At 40.5% G+C, this 16,205-nt stretch overlaps 1 protein-coding gene across 9 annotated transcripts in view; it reads left to right on the top strand.

Annotated features, from left to right (window-relative positions):
• Window positions 1-16,205, top strand: part of CREB1 (cAMP responsive element binding protein 1) — a 79,183-nt gene that overhangs the window by 60,042 nt on the left and 2,936 nt on the right. For 4 of the 9 annotated variants that reach the window (XM_075529378.1, XM_075529372.1, XM_075529373.1 and 1 more), the window contains one exon: window positions 8,606-10,446. In XM_075529378.1, the coding sequence (XP_075385493.1) occupies window positions 8,606-8,750 (145 nt within the window). In that variant the 3' untranslated portion in view covers window positions 8,751-10,446. The other 5 variants (XR_012779361.1, XM_075529374.1, XM_075529376.1 and 2 more) reach the window with 5 other exon arrangements.

Below are 16,205 nucleotides of genomic sequence, written 5' to 3'. Positions count from 1 at the left end.
TCAGTAATTCCTCTCAGTTACATTACCCTTGATCATGCCCTACCAGGCCTCCTATACCCTCCTCACCACTGATGTGGATCACTGGTTGTTCCCTTGTTCCTGGGTTTGTTAACATCACTTCCTTTCCCCCTACCTCCCCCTCTCCCATGTACCCCAGAACCATCAATCCCATTGTTTTCTCCTCCAGATTGTTCATCCATCCTATCTTATTTAGACAGACCTGAGGAGAAAATAACATCCACAAAAACAAGACAGAGAAAGACAAAGCAACAAAAGAAAAGACAACAACAACAACAAAAAGTCAATGACCAAAATAACAACAAAAAATGAAAACCTGTAGTTAGTTTGAGAACTGTTTGTTGGCCTTTAGGAGTGTTTCCTGGTCAAGTTTGATGGGCTGCCACGCCCTGGCCCCAAAATCTATTTTTGGACTTCGTTCCTCTGTTCCAGTTGCTGTTCTGTTCCACGCCCTTAGTGTTTTGCCTCGGTGTGGTGGGATCAGATCGGGCGCAATTCCCACACTGTGTCTCCAGTGGTGTCCCCTTGTAGGACTATGGGTCAGTGAGGGATGCCGTGTCTCTTAGTGGGGCTGGCCATGTGGTCTTCTCTGTGGATTGGCTGCTCTGAGCAGGAATGTCGTCCTGAAGACTTCGTGGGCCAGGATGTGCTCCACTCTCTCCTCCTCCCCCTTCATTTGCTCCTGTGTGCTCTGATCAGACATGTCCCTCGCCCTGAGGAAAACAGCATCTTTACGTTGAGTTTTTTTGTGGTGGAATTGATAGATCTTTATCTGACAAGTTGCATTTACAAGAAGATGGCTGATGGACTTAGCAGTTCATCTTTGACTATCAGTTTTCCTTTTCATGTAATTTCCTCATGAGCAATTTAATGTACATTTTTGGGCTATGTTTTCACATGCCTTAACCCCACTAGATTAATTAAAAGTTGTTTCTTTCCTTGAATAGTGTAGTCCAGGAAGATGAAGAATTTTGTGAGTGTATATTCATTGTGTCATTTGTATTAAATACATTGAGAATAAAAGAAGCATGCCCAATTTTTACTATATTTATTTAATAAATTAATGGTTTTAATGGTAATTTAAAATAACAATTTTCAGCAATTCTTTGAGAATAAAATAATCTTAAGAATACCTTTGACATAAGTCTTAAAAAGTCGGTGCAAGTTGTCTTCAAAAAGAAAAACTACAAAATCTCTGAAACATGGGCAATGCAATCTGAAGTGTTGGTAATTCATAGATATAAATGTTTTGTCATAAAAAGCAGAATAAAATGAAGTTATTAAAATTTTAGTGTTTTATTATGGAAACAGTTCTAAGACAGACGGAAATGTGGCGATACAATTGTACAAAGATATAAAATGTTGAAACTGGTGAACATATTCCTTTGCAGTCCACCGAAAGATTTTTCCAATACCGATAAACAGAGATTGATGTTAGAAAATCTGACCTCAGGTCATGACTACTCAGCTAAGAGTGGGGGGAAATTGTAACCTTTTGTGACCTCCTTTGGCTACACAGGGAAGAAAGAGTCCACCTCTACCAGCCCAGCTTCTGTTGCCATAAGGCAGAGGTCAGACATACCTCCACTTTCCATCCGTTTTTTTAGCTTATTCTGACACCAACTGACCCCTACTGGGACTCTACCTATGTACTGGGTTTATTTGCTGCAGTGGCCACACAAAACTCACAGACAATACTGAGAATTAAGGGGGTTTATTAATAAACAGGTTACCACGGGTCAGGATCCGTAAACTTTAAGGATACAGTCCTTAGTCCTTATCAACACCTCTTCTCAGCCAGCAACCAGTTAGCTTCGTGTCCTTTGGCCTCCATCGCCACCTCTTGGCCAAGAAGCCCACCTGCCACTCTGCCTCCCAGTCACATAGTTTCTGCTCTGCTCTGCCCCATGGCCACTTTAAGCAGGGATCTCAACCATGCTCATTGGTGGCTCTTCTTCCTTGGTAGTCCCAGGAGTTCTCTCTCTCTGCAGAGGAATGGCTCTGATGGAGACTACACCCCCATGGAAATAAAAGCCCGGTGACTTCTTTACACTCTCTAGAAAGGTAAAGACACAGAATATATATCCTACCATAATCTTGTTATTAACATAATAAGCTCTCTCTCCAAAATGGGATTATAGTAAGGTGACCAGATCTTAACATTGGTAAAGCGGGACACCATTGATAAAACTCATATCCTGGTGAAATAGCCACATGGCAGCCAAAAACTGTATACCCTAGCTTGTCGTGCATTCTTTCCAAAAATCAGGACTTTTTTAAAATGCCGCAGGATGTGGGAAAAGTTGTTAAAAATCGGGATGTCTGGTCACCTTAGATTATAGTCACAGATATGGAGGCTGGAATTTATAAAACCACAATAGGAAATATAGCTAGAGGGGGCCATGTTAAGAAATCTACTACCTCTCACCTTTCTACTGCTTATCATTCTTTGTAAAACGTGATGCCACCCCCCACCCAAAGGGCTTTTCTTGGGGTCAACTCTGGAATCTCTTTGTAACTATAAACATTTCTGTTGAAATGTTTGTTTTTCTGCAATTTTATATATTTAGGACAGAACAACCTCTTCATTCCAAAAATATTCTTAGCTGTCACAGAGTGTTGATAAATTACATCTAGGCCATGAGAAGTAGCAGAGCGCAGAGCTTTTGGTTTTTTTCTGAGGTATTAAGAAAAGAGTTGGAAATAAAACTGCTTGGCTTTTATTCAGGGCTTTGAGCTGGCTCCATCAGGCACAGTAAAATCTAGGTAGACCTGCACTTGTAAAATGTGGGTATGCTATAGAATGATAATTGACTTGATAAAGAAAAAGCCAAGTCACTTGTTGTTGTTTTGTTGTTTTGTTTTGCTCTGTCTTGTTTTTTTGCATGTTATTTATCTCCGCAGGTCTGTCTAAATAAGATAGGCTGGATGAACAATCTGGAGCAGGAAACAACAGGACCGACAGTTCCGGGGGAACATGAGAGAGGGAGAGGTGGGGGGAAAGGTACTGGTGTTAACAAACCCAGGGACAAGGGAACAACAAGTGATCCAAATAAGTGGTCAGGAGGGTATAGGAGGCCTGGTAGGGCATGATCAAGGGTAATGTAACCAAGAGGAATTACCGAAACCCTCATGAAGGCTGAACATGATAGTGGGACAAGAGAAAAGTCAAAGGAAATAGAGGAAAGAGCTAGGAGGTAAGGGGCATTTATAGAGGTCTAAATACAGACATGTACATATGTCAATATATTTATATAAGAGGACCCTCTTATATAAATATATCTATGTGCATATATGTATAGACTTAGTATTAAGGTAGTAGATGGGCATTGGGCCTCTAAGTACTCCCTCAATGTAAGAATACTTTGTTCTATTAAACTGGCATTCCATGATGCTCACCTTCCCAACACAATCACTGAAGACAAAGCGGGTGCATAAGCAGATGTGGTGAAGAAAGCTGATGGTGCCCAACTATCAAAAGATACAGTGTCTGGGGTAAAGGCTTGAACGTAAACAAGCGGTCATCTAGCTCAGAAGCAACAAAGCCCACATGGAAGAAGTACACCAGCCTGCGCGATCACAGGTGTCGAAGGGATCAGGCATCATGAGAACAAAAAATCCTATCATTGTGAATGAGGGGAAGTGTGGAGTGGAGACCCAAAGCCCATCTGTTGGCAATTGGACATCCCCTTACAGAAGAGTCACAGGGAGGAGAGTCAGGGTGTGGTGTAGAAATGATGAAACATACAACTTTCTAGTTCCTAAATGCTTCCTCCCCCTGCCCACTATCATGATCCCAATTCTACCTTCAAAATCTGGCTAGACCAGAGGAAGTACACTGGTACAGATAGGATCTGGAAACAGGGAATCCAGGACAGATGATCCCTTCAGGACCAGTGGTGAGAGTGGAATACCGGGAGAGTGGGGTGGAAAGGGGGAACTGATGACAAGGATCTACATATAACCTCCTACCTAGGGGATGGACAACAGAAAAATGTGTGAAGGGAGACGTCAGACAGTGTAAGATATGACAAAATAATAATTTATAAATTTTCAAGGGCTCCTGAGGGAAGGGGCAGCGGGGAGGGAGGGGAAAAATGAGCTGATGCCAGGGGCTTAAGTGGAGAGCAAATGTTTTGAGAATAATGAGAACAATGAATGTACAAATGTGCTTTACACAATTGATGTATGCATGGATTGTGATAAGTGTTGTCTGAGCTCCTAATAAAATGATTTAGGAAAAAAAGCCAAGTCAAGCCCCTGTCATAGGAGCCTCAGACGAGACAGAGTCAGCCCTTTCAGGAGCCTGTAGTGGCAGACTGGATTCTTTCAGGGAGTATAGTGAGCTAAGCATTGGGCTGCTAGAGGTAAGCTTAGCAGTTTGAACCCACTAGCAGCTCCTCAAGAGAAAGATGAGGGTCTCTGCCCCCTTACAGATGGTTAGTCTCAGAAACTGCAGGCAGAAGTTCTGCTCTGTCCTACAGGGTTGGAATGACGCAACGACAGTCAAGTTTGTGGACGGACACATGTTCTACTTGGTGTAGTCTGCTGCCAGGTTTGAGCTACTGTTTCTAACTCTGCTCATCAAGAATTTTGGTTGCAATTGCTGTCTTTGTTTTCTAAATAGGAGAGAACGTTTCTGTCAGGCAACAGCTGATGGCATTTCCCATTCTGGGATTTCAGTGTGTCCCAGCGTCACCTCTAAGGCCATGACTGAACTAGGAAGAACGATTCAAAGCCCTGCTAGTATCTGTTGCTCTACCTAACCGATTTTCTGCCAGATATCATACTAGACATAAGCTTTCATGTAATAAACTCAACAAGTTGTATTCCTACTTACATGAAGGGCTTCTTATGTATTCTTAAATTATAAAGAAAGTTAGGCATTTAAGATCTTTTCTGTTGCTTTTAAAATGTTTGTAAAGAGGGGATGCTACCTGACTTACTACTTATTTTTAAATAAAATACTGTTGCTTGGATTTAATTTTACTATCCCTGGTGGCATATATAGTTGGTTACAAGTTGGACTGCTACCCATCAGATTAACAGTTCAAACCCACCCGTTACTCTGCAGAGGAAAATGAGACTTTCTGCTCCTGTAAAGATTTACAGTCTGAGAAATCCAGGAGATCAGGGTAGAGTCCCAAGATCACCAGTCAGAAGACAGGTAATTGGTAACTCCCAGAACCAATATGGCTGGCTGTGGGTTCAGATTAAAAGAACTGCAGGTCAGTGATCCAGATTCCGGATCCACTTACATGGGAAGCAGGCCACACCCATATGGAAACTTGATTTTAATTGATTGCATCAGTGCTTTGGCCTGAATAGGTTGTGGCTTCCTACTGGGATCTTCTTACTATGGATTAGCTGCTCTTAGCAGATCCCATTATGGAGTCGATGATACTGTTGGCAGGTCCCATCATGAAGGGATTGTTAGATCCTAACTGCCGAACCACTGAGAATCCTGGTCCAACCAAGTTGATACAAAACCTATTGTACCGCTTTTCTTCTGCATTTGTTCATTGGAATTATAATGTAAGGAAGATTTGTTTTTTGCCACTGATTAATTTATATCGCTGTGGACTTGGAGAAATTTACTTCGTTCTTTTATCATTATAATCCAATGCTATCATCACATGTTGGGTTATTCAGCTTGTTCTAACTTTGGTCATTGAGAGCGTAAGTTACCTTGTGTGTGGTGTCTTTTTGGCATGTTCATGAGTGCCCAAAGGCCAGCAGTGTTGTTCTCCCCCAAATGAAGGTATTCCAGAAGAGAGAGGATCCCAGTGGGGTTTCCTCACCCTACTCAGCACCTGTTCCCCTTTCAGGACTGAGCCACGCCAGTACATCCTAGGGCTCGGCTTGGCAGTTCTTTCTGAGAGTGTCCTAGGTTGGTTTTGTAGAAAAAGCCTGCAGGAGTGTGTGAACTACCTTCAGTGTGCTCAATCCAGGCTTTGCACTGGCCTTCAGTACATTTTCCTGTTCTCCATGTACTGTTATTGCTGTCCAGGTGCAGCTACTCCAGGTGAGGTTGCATTTGTCTCTCTTCCCTCCCTGAGGCATTGTCAGTTGTTTAGTGCAGCCTCTGATGTGGTTGGGAAATCTTTATGAATTTTCATTAATTCCCTTTTGTATTAGAAGGAGTGGCACTCCCACCCGAGGTGGAAGCCAGCAACAGTATGCATATTTTTAGATTAACATAACTTACGTCAATGAAGACTAGAATAACCTGCACAAATTTGAAGGCAACAGAAAACAAGCACACAGTATAGATAGACTGAAGGCTGAGTAAGGGAGGGACCAATAAAATGTGTACAAGGACACTTCAAAAAGTTCATGGAAAACTGGAAATAAGTTAATTTTTCCATGGACTTTTTAAAGTACCCCCTCATAGAAACACAGAATTGGGTAAATGTAGGAGTGTGTTGGAAAATATTTTGTCAAAGAACTCTTTCCCAAAAATGTCTCAAATAAGTTTCAGAATTTACATGCCACTTGTTTGCATTAATGCTTGGAGTCATAAAATCCTAATTCTGTACCGAAGGAGAGTTGATAGATCGATTTAGTCTCCACACCTTTGTTCTCCTGTGTTCTTAGAAAGATGTAGATAGACGCTTTGAGAACCCATGGGACACTCCCAAGCTAAAGGTCTCTGTAAGATTGTTTTGTATTTAAAGTTCATTTGAATTTTGCTGTCCCTCAGACCCATTGGAGGGAGGGACTATAGTTTTTAAAAGAAAACTATGAACAAATTCCTATGCACACAGCACATATTTTGAAGTAAAAAAACAAACAGGGCAAAATCACCTGGCGAGCTGGATAAATGTCCTCGGCGGGCCGCTCGTGGCCCGTGGGCCGTAGTTTGAGGATGCCTGACATAAACCATTTGAGGTAGGTAATACCATTTCTATTTATGTAGTCAGGCAAGTACAGTTAAGTAAGTTGCCCATGGTGACCTAACTGGTAAAACCAAAAGAACCAGACTCACTGCCATCCAGCCCATGCTGATACATAGCAACCCTGTAAGAACAGGGCAGAACTACCGTTGAGGGTTTCATAGACTGTAACATAACTCAGTCCCTAACTAGGATGCCTAACAGCAGCGTCAGTCTCTGCGTGAGGAAGACTGGGCTTTCCATTCTCGAGAAGAGTCACAATTCAAATGTGTTGCTGTGAGTTGGAATTGACTCGATGGCGGTGAATTAACTGGTAAAACAAGAACACAAACCTTTTTCAAGCCAGTATCTCCCAGAGACTAGGTCTGACGACTCTATTACCTACTACCTACGGTGTTACACTGCCCATATCCTAAATGAGTGATTGTCAATTGCTTTTTTTTTTCTTAATCATATTATTGGGGGCTCTTATCACTGTCCATACATCCATTGTGTCAAGCGCATTTGTACATATGTTGCCATAAACATTTTCAAAACATTTTCTTCCTACTTGAGTCCTTGGTATCACATCCTCATTTTTCCCCTCTCATGAACCCTTAATAATTATAAATTATTATTTTTTTGTGCCTTGCACTGTCCGATGTCTCCCTTTACCCCCTTGTCTGTTGTCCATTGCCCTGGGAGGAGGTCATTGTGATCAGTTCCCCCTTTCTCCCCCCACCTTCCCCTTCCCTTCCTGGTATGTCTGCTCTCAATATTGTTCCTGAGGACTTTCTCATCAATTGCTGCTTTGTTCATTTTTCAAAAGGCTTATAACCACCTTCCTTTAAGCTTCCATGTTCATTCAGTAATGAACATGGCTAGTGGGTGAGGCTGTAAAAGATCAGGCATGTGGCATTGGAAAGTGTCAGGTGTGGCCCTTGCCTTAAACGGAACTAAAGAAGAAATTTACTAGTTTATACTTGGTTTGCTTTAAAAAAAAATGATCAGATTTTTAATGTTCGGTTTTGTAATGCTTTCCTTTTAATTAGTGTACTATAACACAAATTATAAAGGAATGTCTTTTCAAAACAAATTAATTTTCTCAAATCTGGAGGCATGAAATTCAAATCTGGTTCTGGACTGTGATATTCCTTCCTTCGCACGGTTCCCAAAGCAACAGTCTCCAGCAGTGTGAGCTGCCTCTGTATCTCTGTAATCTGCTCTGTGTGCAGAGCCGCTGATGCAGTGGCAAGGTTGGGGGCACACTCCCCCTCGTTTGGTCATGTTCACATAAGATGAGGTGGCCTTACGGAAGGCCACTGCATTAACATTACATCCACAGTGTAGCTGTGAGGATTCTAACATACTGGAGGGGCGTGGGTGAGGCAATCCACAACAGTCCTAAAACAATACAATTGTGGGATATTTTTTATTTACGAGAAACCGTGAACGGCGTAACTTTAAAATATAATTTGAGGTTTTGGAGTTTTTTTGTGTGGAGGGAGGCGGGGATTTTCTTTCAGTCAACCTTATATGGTGTTATATTTTCTAATTATATGACAAATTCATTCAGAGTATCCTTTCAAATACCTAATGTGTAGCATATAAAAAATGTTTGATGCTTTGATTTAATTTTCAAAAAGAAAAAATAGCCCAGTCCAAAATAAATGATAAGAGTGGTGATAGTTTCTGTCCTTTTGTGTTTGTAGGGAAGCAGCCCGAGAGTGTCGTAGAAAGAAGAAAGAATATGTGAAATGTTTAGAAAACAGAGTGGCAGTGCTGGAAAACCAAAACAAGACACTGATTGAGGAGCTCAAAGCACTTAAGGACCTTTACTGCCACAAATCAGATTAATTTGGGATTTATTTCACCACTTGAGGTGGAAAAAGGACTGGCCTGGCCACACCAGAAAGACAAAAATAAACATTTTATTTTCTAAACATTTCTTTTTTTTCTATGCGCAAAACTGCCTGGAAACAACTACAGAATTTCATTCATTTGTGCTTTTGCATTAAACTGTGAATGTCTCAACACCTGCCTCCACTTCACCCTGAAGAAATTTTCAGCGCCAGGAATCAGGAAGAGACTTCAGCTTTTCAAGCCCCACCCTCAAGAAGTAATCATTTGTTTACTGGCAAATTGATGGGGGGAAATGCCGAAAAGAAACTCTTTTTTAAAGTTATTCCAAGGTTTGTGCTGAGCTCCTTGATTGCCTTAGGGACAGACTTATCCAGCCTCTTGAGCTGAATGCGCGGGCCTCGGGCATAAAGTAAGTAAGGTGCAATGAAGAGTGTTGACTGCCAGTTGGCATGGTTCTCACCTTTTCATGGTGGATTATGTAAAATTGTGACCCAAAAATGCCCTCTAAAAATTATTTCAGTATGGTGTTGAAGAAATAAGAAATGAATTTGGAGTATTTTCTGTGTACTCTCTTTCTCAATACTGAAAACTTGTCCTTGGTCCTTAAAAATATTCTGTGCTAGCTATAGCTCTTCCATAGGCCAGTTGTTGCTTCTTCATTCACTTCTGTATGTGTTCTCCACTTTGAATGCATTAAAAGAAGTAACCAACTGAATGCACAAGCATGATTATTTGAATTTTAAATTAAATCAAAGGACATTAAAATATAAAACTTTTGTCTTAAGTTAGTACTAAACTCCTAATAATAAAAAGATGCTCACTAGCCAACCCCTTGAGTCATATAACATGGCTTTTAAATAAATGTTTTTGTCCTCACCATCAAAATATTTACATTGTCACTCATTTACTTAAAAAAGCATTTCTAACTATACTGTCCCCCTTGCACTTAGGTTATACCACTGCCAGGAAAGCCTTCACGTTATCAAATGAAGCCCCGTGATATATTTGCTGATGAAATACTAGGATTTCTAGGAAAATACTGATTTTAAATCTTTTTCACATTAGCATATTTTAACAGTATCTCAAATGAATTTTTTAATGAAAAGTTATAAGGTGTTGTAAAAAGTAGATTGTTTAGATAAGCTGCACGAGGAAATTATGTTCGGACACACTTAATGGCTGCCATACTATAATTTCTGGATTGTCAATCACATGAAACGTTTTTTTTGTTTCCCCTGCAAAGGGTAGTTATGCTTTAGTTTTCCAATGTGCTCTGTACCCTTTGTCATGGCTACCGATGTTAACTCCTGAGTATTACCGTCTACATTTGTGTGTATCATACATGCTTTCCAATGCCACAATTAATTATTAATTTTTTTCTTCACTAAGCCTGATAAATCTAAAATTTACCCTTTAAAAGATATACTAAGGTAGTTTTGTTTTGTTTTTAAATTGGAAACTGACAAAATGTTGGATTAAAGGATTTCATTTGAGAAGGGAATTGATTTGAAGAGAGTCAAGAGAACTGGAAAATGAATGTTGGTATGCGTTTAAAGTTTAAAAGTTACATTTATTTACATGTTAGAAAAATGCACATGCAGATGTGAGAATTACTGAGTCCATTTTGAAAAGTAAGAATTTTTAATTCTATAAATGATATATTTTTGTTTGTAACAAACCATTGTCTTTTTTCAAGGGTGAACAAAGTTTATGAAGGAGCATCATTCTAAGAATTAAGTGATGTAGTCTTTATATTTGGACAATTTCACCAGATTCTCAAGAAGGCTTTCAAACGACTGTAAAGTTTGATGTTTATCCTGCTGAGTTAATGGGGAAAGTCGTAGCATAAAAATTGTTTGTATACCAGCACAGATACCAAGTGAAATCACGAGCATGTTCACAAACTATAATTCTCTCCTACTGAATCAAAGTGTGTCCAGTTGAACATTTTGAATGTCATGACCTTGACAAATGAAAGTTGCCTGATGGTTAGCAAGTTTTATTCTCTACAGCTGGGCGTTCTCTCAGAAGACAATGAGGCTTTCTATTAGAACATTAGCCACGGCCAGGACAGTTGTGATGTCTTGGTTGGGTTTGTAAGCTTGAGTGGCCTAGGCCTGTCATCTTGAGGAGGATTACACTGCTGTGGAATCAGTTCATGGTGAGGTGAGATGCATTCTGTTGCTAAACCTGTTGTAGACTCTTGAATAGACATGAAGATTTAAGTTTGTACAAATAAAAATCAAGCTTCTTTTGTGCAGATTTAAAAAAATAAGAATTGGAAAAAGGTGTTTGTTTTTTAAGCATGCAACTTTGAGAAGCTTTATTTAAAAAATAACATAAAACTTTTATTACAAAGTCTTGTAGCCAAGAACACGTGTGGCCACGTTACCAATAATAAATGTTTTTTCTTCTTATTGGCCAAAAGGGAATTGAGAATGTCCTCATAGGAATCTGTAAATATGCTACTGATTTGCTCTAGAAAATAGCAAGTTTGGTACTCACCTTACAAATACAGGGCCGTGTGGCACTTTTATCTTTAGGACAGATTAATAAAAACGAAGGGGGAAGGGGTTTATTTTTGATATATTACTCTTTTGTGTTTTCAAGTTTTGATAGTGTTTTACTGAAAAGTGGTTTTAGAAAGGGCTAGATCCAATGTATTCATATTAAAAAAATTGATATCCAATACATGTAAGTTTTTCAAGCTCTAGTACCATACTGACAACCATAATATTGTCATGGGTGCTCTTTTCATGGAGAACTTTCGGGGGAGAATGCCATTTGTATCATGTGTGTGTACATACATAGATCTATTTACACAGTATATAACCTGGAGCTCTGAGAGCACGGGAGTCAGGAATGCCGAGTATTATAGGATTTTGAGGTCAGATGAAATTTTACATTTGTGTGTGCTCTATTGCATCCCTCTTGGTCGTTTCCCAGACTGTGTTCCTCCAGCACTCAAGATTGACTAAGTTTTGTTGTTTAAGTGCTGTTTTCTTTGGCTTGCCACTTTTAAATGTTTTGAGTCACTTAAAAACTTCCCCTCTCCAAAAGTACTCGATTTTTATGCTTTGTCTCTGGCAGCTATAACAGTGGTGAGAACATTTTGAAAAATGGCTTCTCAAAGTAACCGCTGAATTTGGGAGGGGCGGGGGGATTACCTGGGGGGGTTGGAGATTTGGGTGTTTCATTTGAGCAGGGATTTTGTCAGAAGATGTGCTTTGATCGGAGGTCTGAAGCAGTGCTAGTATCTGAAATCACAGTACCAGTCCGACAGGCTGTGCGATCAGACATCATCTGGCCGAAGTTTATCTATGCCTCTCAGGCCCACTCCCCACTGTCTCTTTGACCATTTGGGGTGACAACGTGGAGTCACACAAAGGCTTAGGAAGGAGCAGGTTAGTCTAAACCAGGATGCTTTACTTACCGTAACTTGAAGCAAGTTTGATCTAGATTTCTTTTCAGGTTTGTTTTTAATTTTGTGATCAGTTTACAGTCAACCTACTAGAATAAATTGGTTTCTGTTTATTTGGGATATCAAAAGTCTGCATCATTTTTCCAGAGCTAAATAAGACTAAGATCTTGAAGTTAAGATTTCTAATTAAAGCAGTGGCTTCACCAACAGTCCACACACCTTGTCAGTTACTTCAAGAGGCTTTATTCCATTGCATTTGTAGCCCTGAAAATTGTTGGTATATTGTTTCCCATTGACCTAACACAAAAGTTATGTATTTATTTGGATTATATTTACATTATTTCTTTGTAAATGTGTGGTGTGACTTGCACTTTTTAAAATGACCCATGTGGGTATCAGCAACTTGAGAAAGTCCCTCTTCAGGAATTGTCCACAGACTTTCCTGTCTTCCTCCTGTCAAATCATGTGACTTTCTGAAAGGACTCTTCTCATTGATCTAAGTGTTTTGAGTCTGAAGGCCAGCCTTAAAGGTAATTGCTTAAAAGGAAGAGGTGTGGAGAATTAAATTTGACTACTCCAAGTAATTAGATCAGTGGTTCTCAACCTTCCTCATGCCGCCACCCTTTAATTCAGTTCCTTGTGTTGTGGTGAGCCCCCAACCATAAAGTTATTTTCGTTGCTACTTCATCACTGTAATTCTGCTACTGTTGTGAATTGGGCGACCCCTGTGAAAGGGTTGTCCGACCCCCCCCCCCAAGGGGTCACGACCCACAGGTTGAGAACTGCTGAGTCAGATGGACTCAAACCCTAGTTTATTCTTTCCATCGTGGGTAAAGATGGAAGGAAAAGTAGCTCACATGAGTAATACTTCTTTCCATTTTTAAATTGAGTTTTCACTTCCCGCCCTGACTGTAGGCTAAGATACCAAAGGAGTCCTGTGGACCTAATGGGTTAGGAGACGGGCTGCTAGCCAGGAAGGTTGGCCATTTCACCCCCCACTTGCTCCTGGGGAAGAAGGTGCAGCAGTCTGCTTCCATGGTGATGGACAGTCTTGGAGACCCGGTGGGGCCGTTCCACTCTGTCCTGTAGGGCTGCGGGTAGTCGGTTTGGGTGGGTGCAGGACACCAGTATCCCCGTGGATCTGCCCAGAACAGAGAAAGGCGGCACAGCAGTTGGCATCCCCATGGAAACCACATGCTGTAAGCATCTGCCAAATTTCCTTTCATTTTCCATTTGCTTTGTTAAAGTCAAAGAAATGCTACCTAAATTAAACGGATCTCATGTGACGGGAGAAGTGAAGTGTGCTCTTGAGCCTGCAGGTGAAGGGTTGTGGGTAAATTGTTCACTTGGTTAGGCAAAGCACAAGAGAACTTTCAGCGGTGGCTTGGCTTTATCTTGACTGTCTAATGGGGGGTGGTGACTTTTGAAACTGACGGCACAGGCACTGTGTGTACTAAGAACTGGTTCCTTGACTCTAGAATCAATAGCGAGGAGACGCGTTAATCCTGAGGGGTTGAACATATCCTGAAGCTGAGCCAGTATGGAAGAATTTCAAATAAATCAAACAGGGTGCTGAAGTTCCATCTGACTCAGCTGCTCGTGATGAGTCCTTATTGATTAGTGAATGTAGCTTAAGCCTTTGTTTGTGTCCTCAGGGGCAGACAAACTTTAAGAGGGACCAGATAATGTTTGAGTGGAGGGGATTATATTTCAGGTGTTTTAGCTTGAAATTTATTTTTTACAAAAAAGATTTTTAAAAGAATTAAAAAAAAGAAAGAAAGAAAGCCTGTGTCACAAGTTGATGATTATAAACAGGCAGAGTTGTTTAGCACAGAGAAAAAATATTGACCTGTCTGCATTCTGGTACTGTGAGTGCAGGTCCTAGCTGGAGTGTGACATGATACAGTTTGAATTATTCTCACCAGCAAGTAGAAGGAAAGTGAACAGTCCTCTGGAAATGCCCTAATCTACAAAGGTCAAGCGATAGAAAATGCAGATTTTACCAACTCTGCACAGGCATTCTTCAGAGCGACGGCACTTGCAGGCTTCTGGTCATCTGACAAGCGCGGGAGCGGGGAGAGTAAGCGTGAGCAAGTTTAGCAGTGGCTAGGAAGGAGGGAAACCCCTGAACTTAATGATCTTAATTGGCCAGGTGAAGTGATCAATCATCTTTGGAAGGTTATTTTCTTGTTTTTTAAATTGAATTGGTAAATGCTTTATAGATGTATTTTTTATCCAACTGCCACTCCAATTTGTGTATGTAATAAAATTATTTATAACAAAAGTGGGAAATAATTTGTCAACATTTTTCTGTGAGTACAGATATTTCTTAGGGGCGGCCGAGTGCAAGTCAGCAGTTTTCCATGTAGTTGTTCCTGCCTGATTGTCCACATGTCCGTTGTCAACCGACCCCAAACTCCCCACCAAAAAAGGGATTATTTCTAACCCAAATGTATCACGTAAAGCTTTTTAGAAACAATAATCAGGGAAGTTTCTAGAGAGAACAGTGTGTGGTTTGGGGGTTTCCTGAGGGTTGAGGTAAAGAACACCTCCCACCAGAACTGTCAGCACAAAACAGGGTATTGCTTTCAACTCTGATGTTTCTATTGGAGTTGAATAATAAATAACTATAATGAGGGAAATACATTTCTAATAAAGTTTCCTACATTTTAGGAACCATCCCTGTTTTAATTTTTTATCTAAATCTTTTTGTGCTTTATCTGTGTAAAGAGAAAAAAATGTACTGAGTTATAATGCATTTTATTAACACTATGTACATATTAGCAGCTTTGTGTTCAGAATGGTAGCAATTGCTTTGTATATTAAAGTGATCCTTGTGGATTTGTGAAATATTGTCATAAAGTGCTTTTTCTTACTGTAATCTTTGTGGTATCAACTGTCGTAAAGCCCTTTTTACACATTTATGTGCAGTCACATAAACATGCTTTTAAAAACTCTGTAAGTCTCTTTTTTGGGGATGGGATCTCCATTTTCATGTTTGAGAATGTTAAACCATATTTTCTTGGACTTACTGTAAAATGAGTAAAAGTTCTGTTATCGTACAGGTTGTATTATTGTACAACGACTGAAAACTAAAGAAGAACAAATCTTCATTTGCTTCATTCTTCTGTGAAACTTAGCACAGTATTCTTCCCCCGCCACCCCCACCCCTAGTAAAAATTAGTGGTGCCGATTTGAAGGTTTGGTGATGTGACTGCCCGTTATCTACAGCCAGTAGGAAGGGAGTTACATGAGCAGCTGTCTCCCATGCCATAAAATGCATGCCTGCATTTTGAGTACATACTTCTAGGTCCCTTGCGATGCTAAGATCTGTACACTATCCTGAAATAGAAGGGGAAGGGAGGGGTTAGGACTGATCTCTGCTTACGGCATAAGAATAAAAGAGCCCCATGTACCTGATGCAACTGCTGAAAATAAGCAGCTGCATCTGTTATGTAGATTCCTGGAAATTGCCAAGATGTGGTTTTTAATGTGGTTCAACTTGTCATTACATTGTAAGAATTGTACTTTTTTTTTTTTTTTGGTCTGCCCTTCTACAAAGAATGACCACATAATTTCTTGTATAACTCAAGTTGCTTCTAACAGTCAAAACAAAACCTACGGCCACCAAGTCCAGTCAATTCCAAAAGGTGGGGGGTATACATCACATAACAGGTGTAACCCCGGATAATCCCGAGCACATCCAGACTTCAGGTCCACTGGCTTGCTCGAGCGCCTTCTCCAGGACCCTAGCCCTCCAGTGAACGTGGGTGGACTGCTGCTCTTTGCACCATGCACTTTGCCTAAGTGAGTTCATGCCGACCTTTGTGATCACTTCCTCATCTCACAAATATCCCTGCTACATATTTACAGGCATTGAAAGTAGAAAGATGCTAGAAGTCACACCTAAAGAATTACAACAGTTACACAATTTCAGTCCTGATCTCTGGGAGCTGAACAATATGCCATTGTATCTGCCAGGCACCTAGTTGGCACACACCCTACTAAAGGTTGAGTCAACCCACCCA

This window comes from Tenrec ecaudatus, chromosome 13 (genome assembly GCF_050624435.1).
Source record: "Tenrec ecaudatus isolate mTenEca1 chromosome 13, mTenEca1.hap1, whole genome shotgun sequence".
NCBI classification, from domain to species: Eukaryota; Metazoa; Chordata; class Mammalia; order Afrosoricida; family Tenrecidae; genus Tenrec; species Tenrec ecaudatus.
The sequence above is the reverse complement of the archived record's forward strand: the minus strand, read 5'-3'. Positions and strand labels throughout refer to the sequence as shown.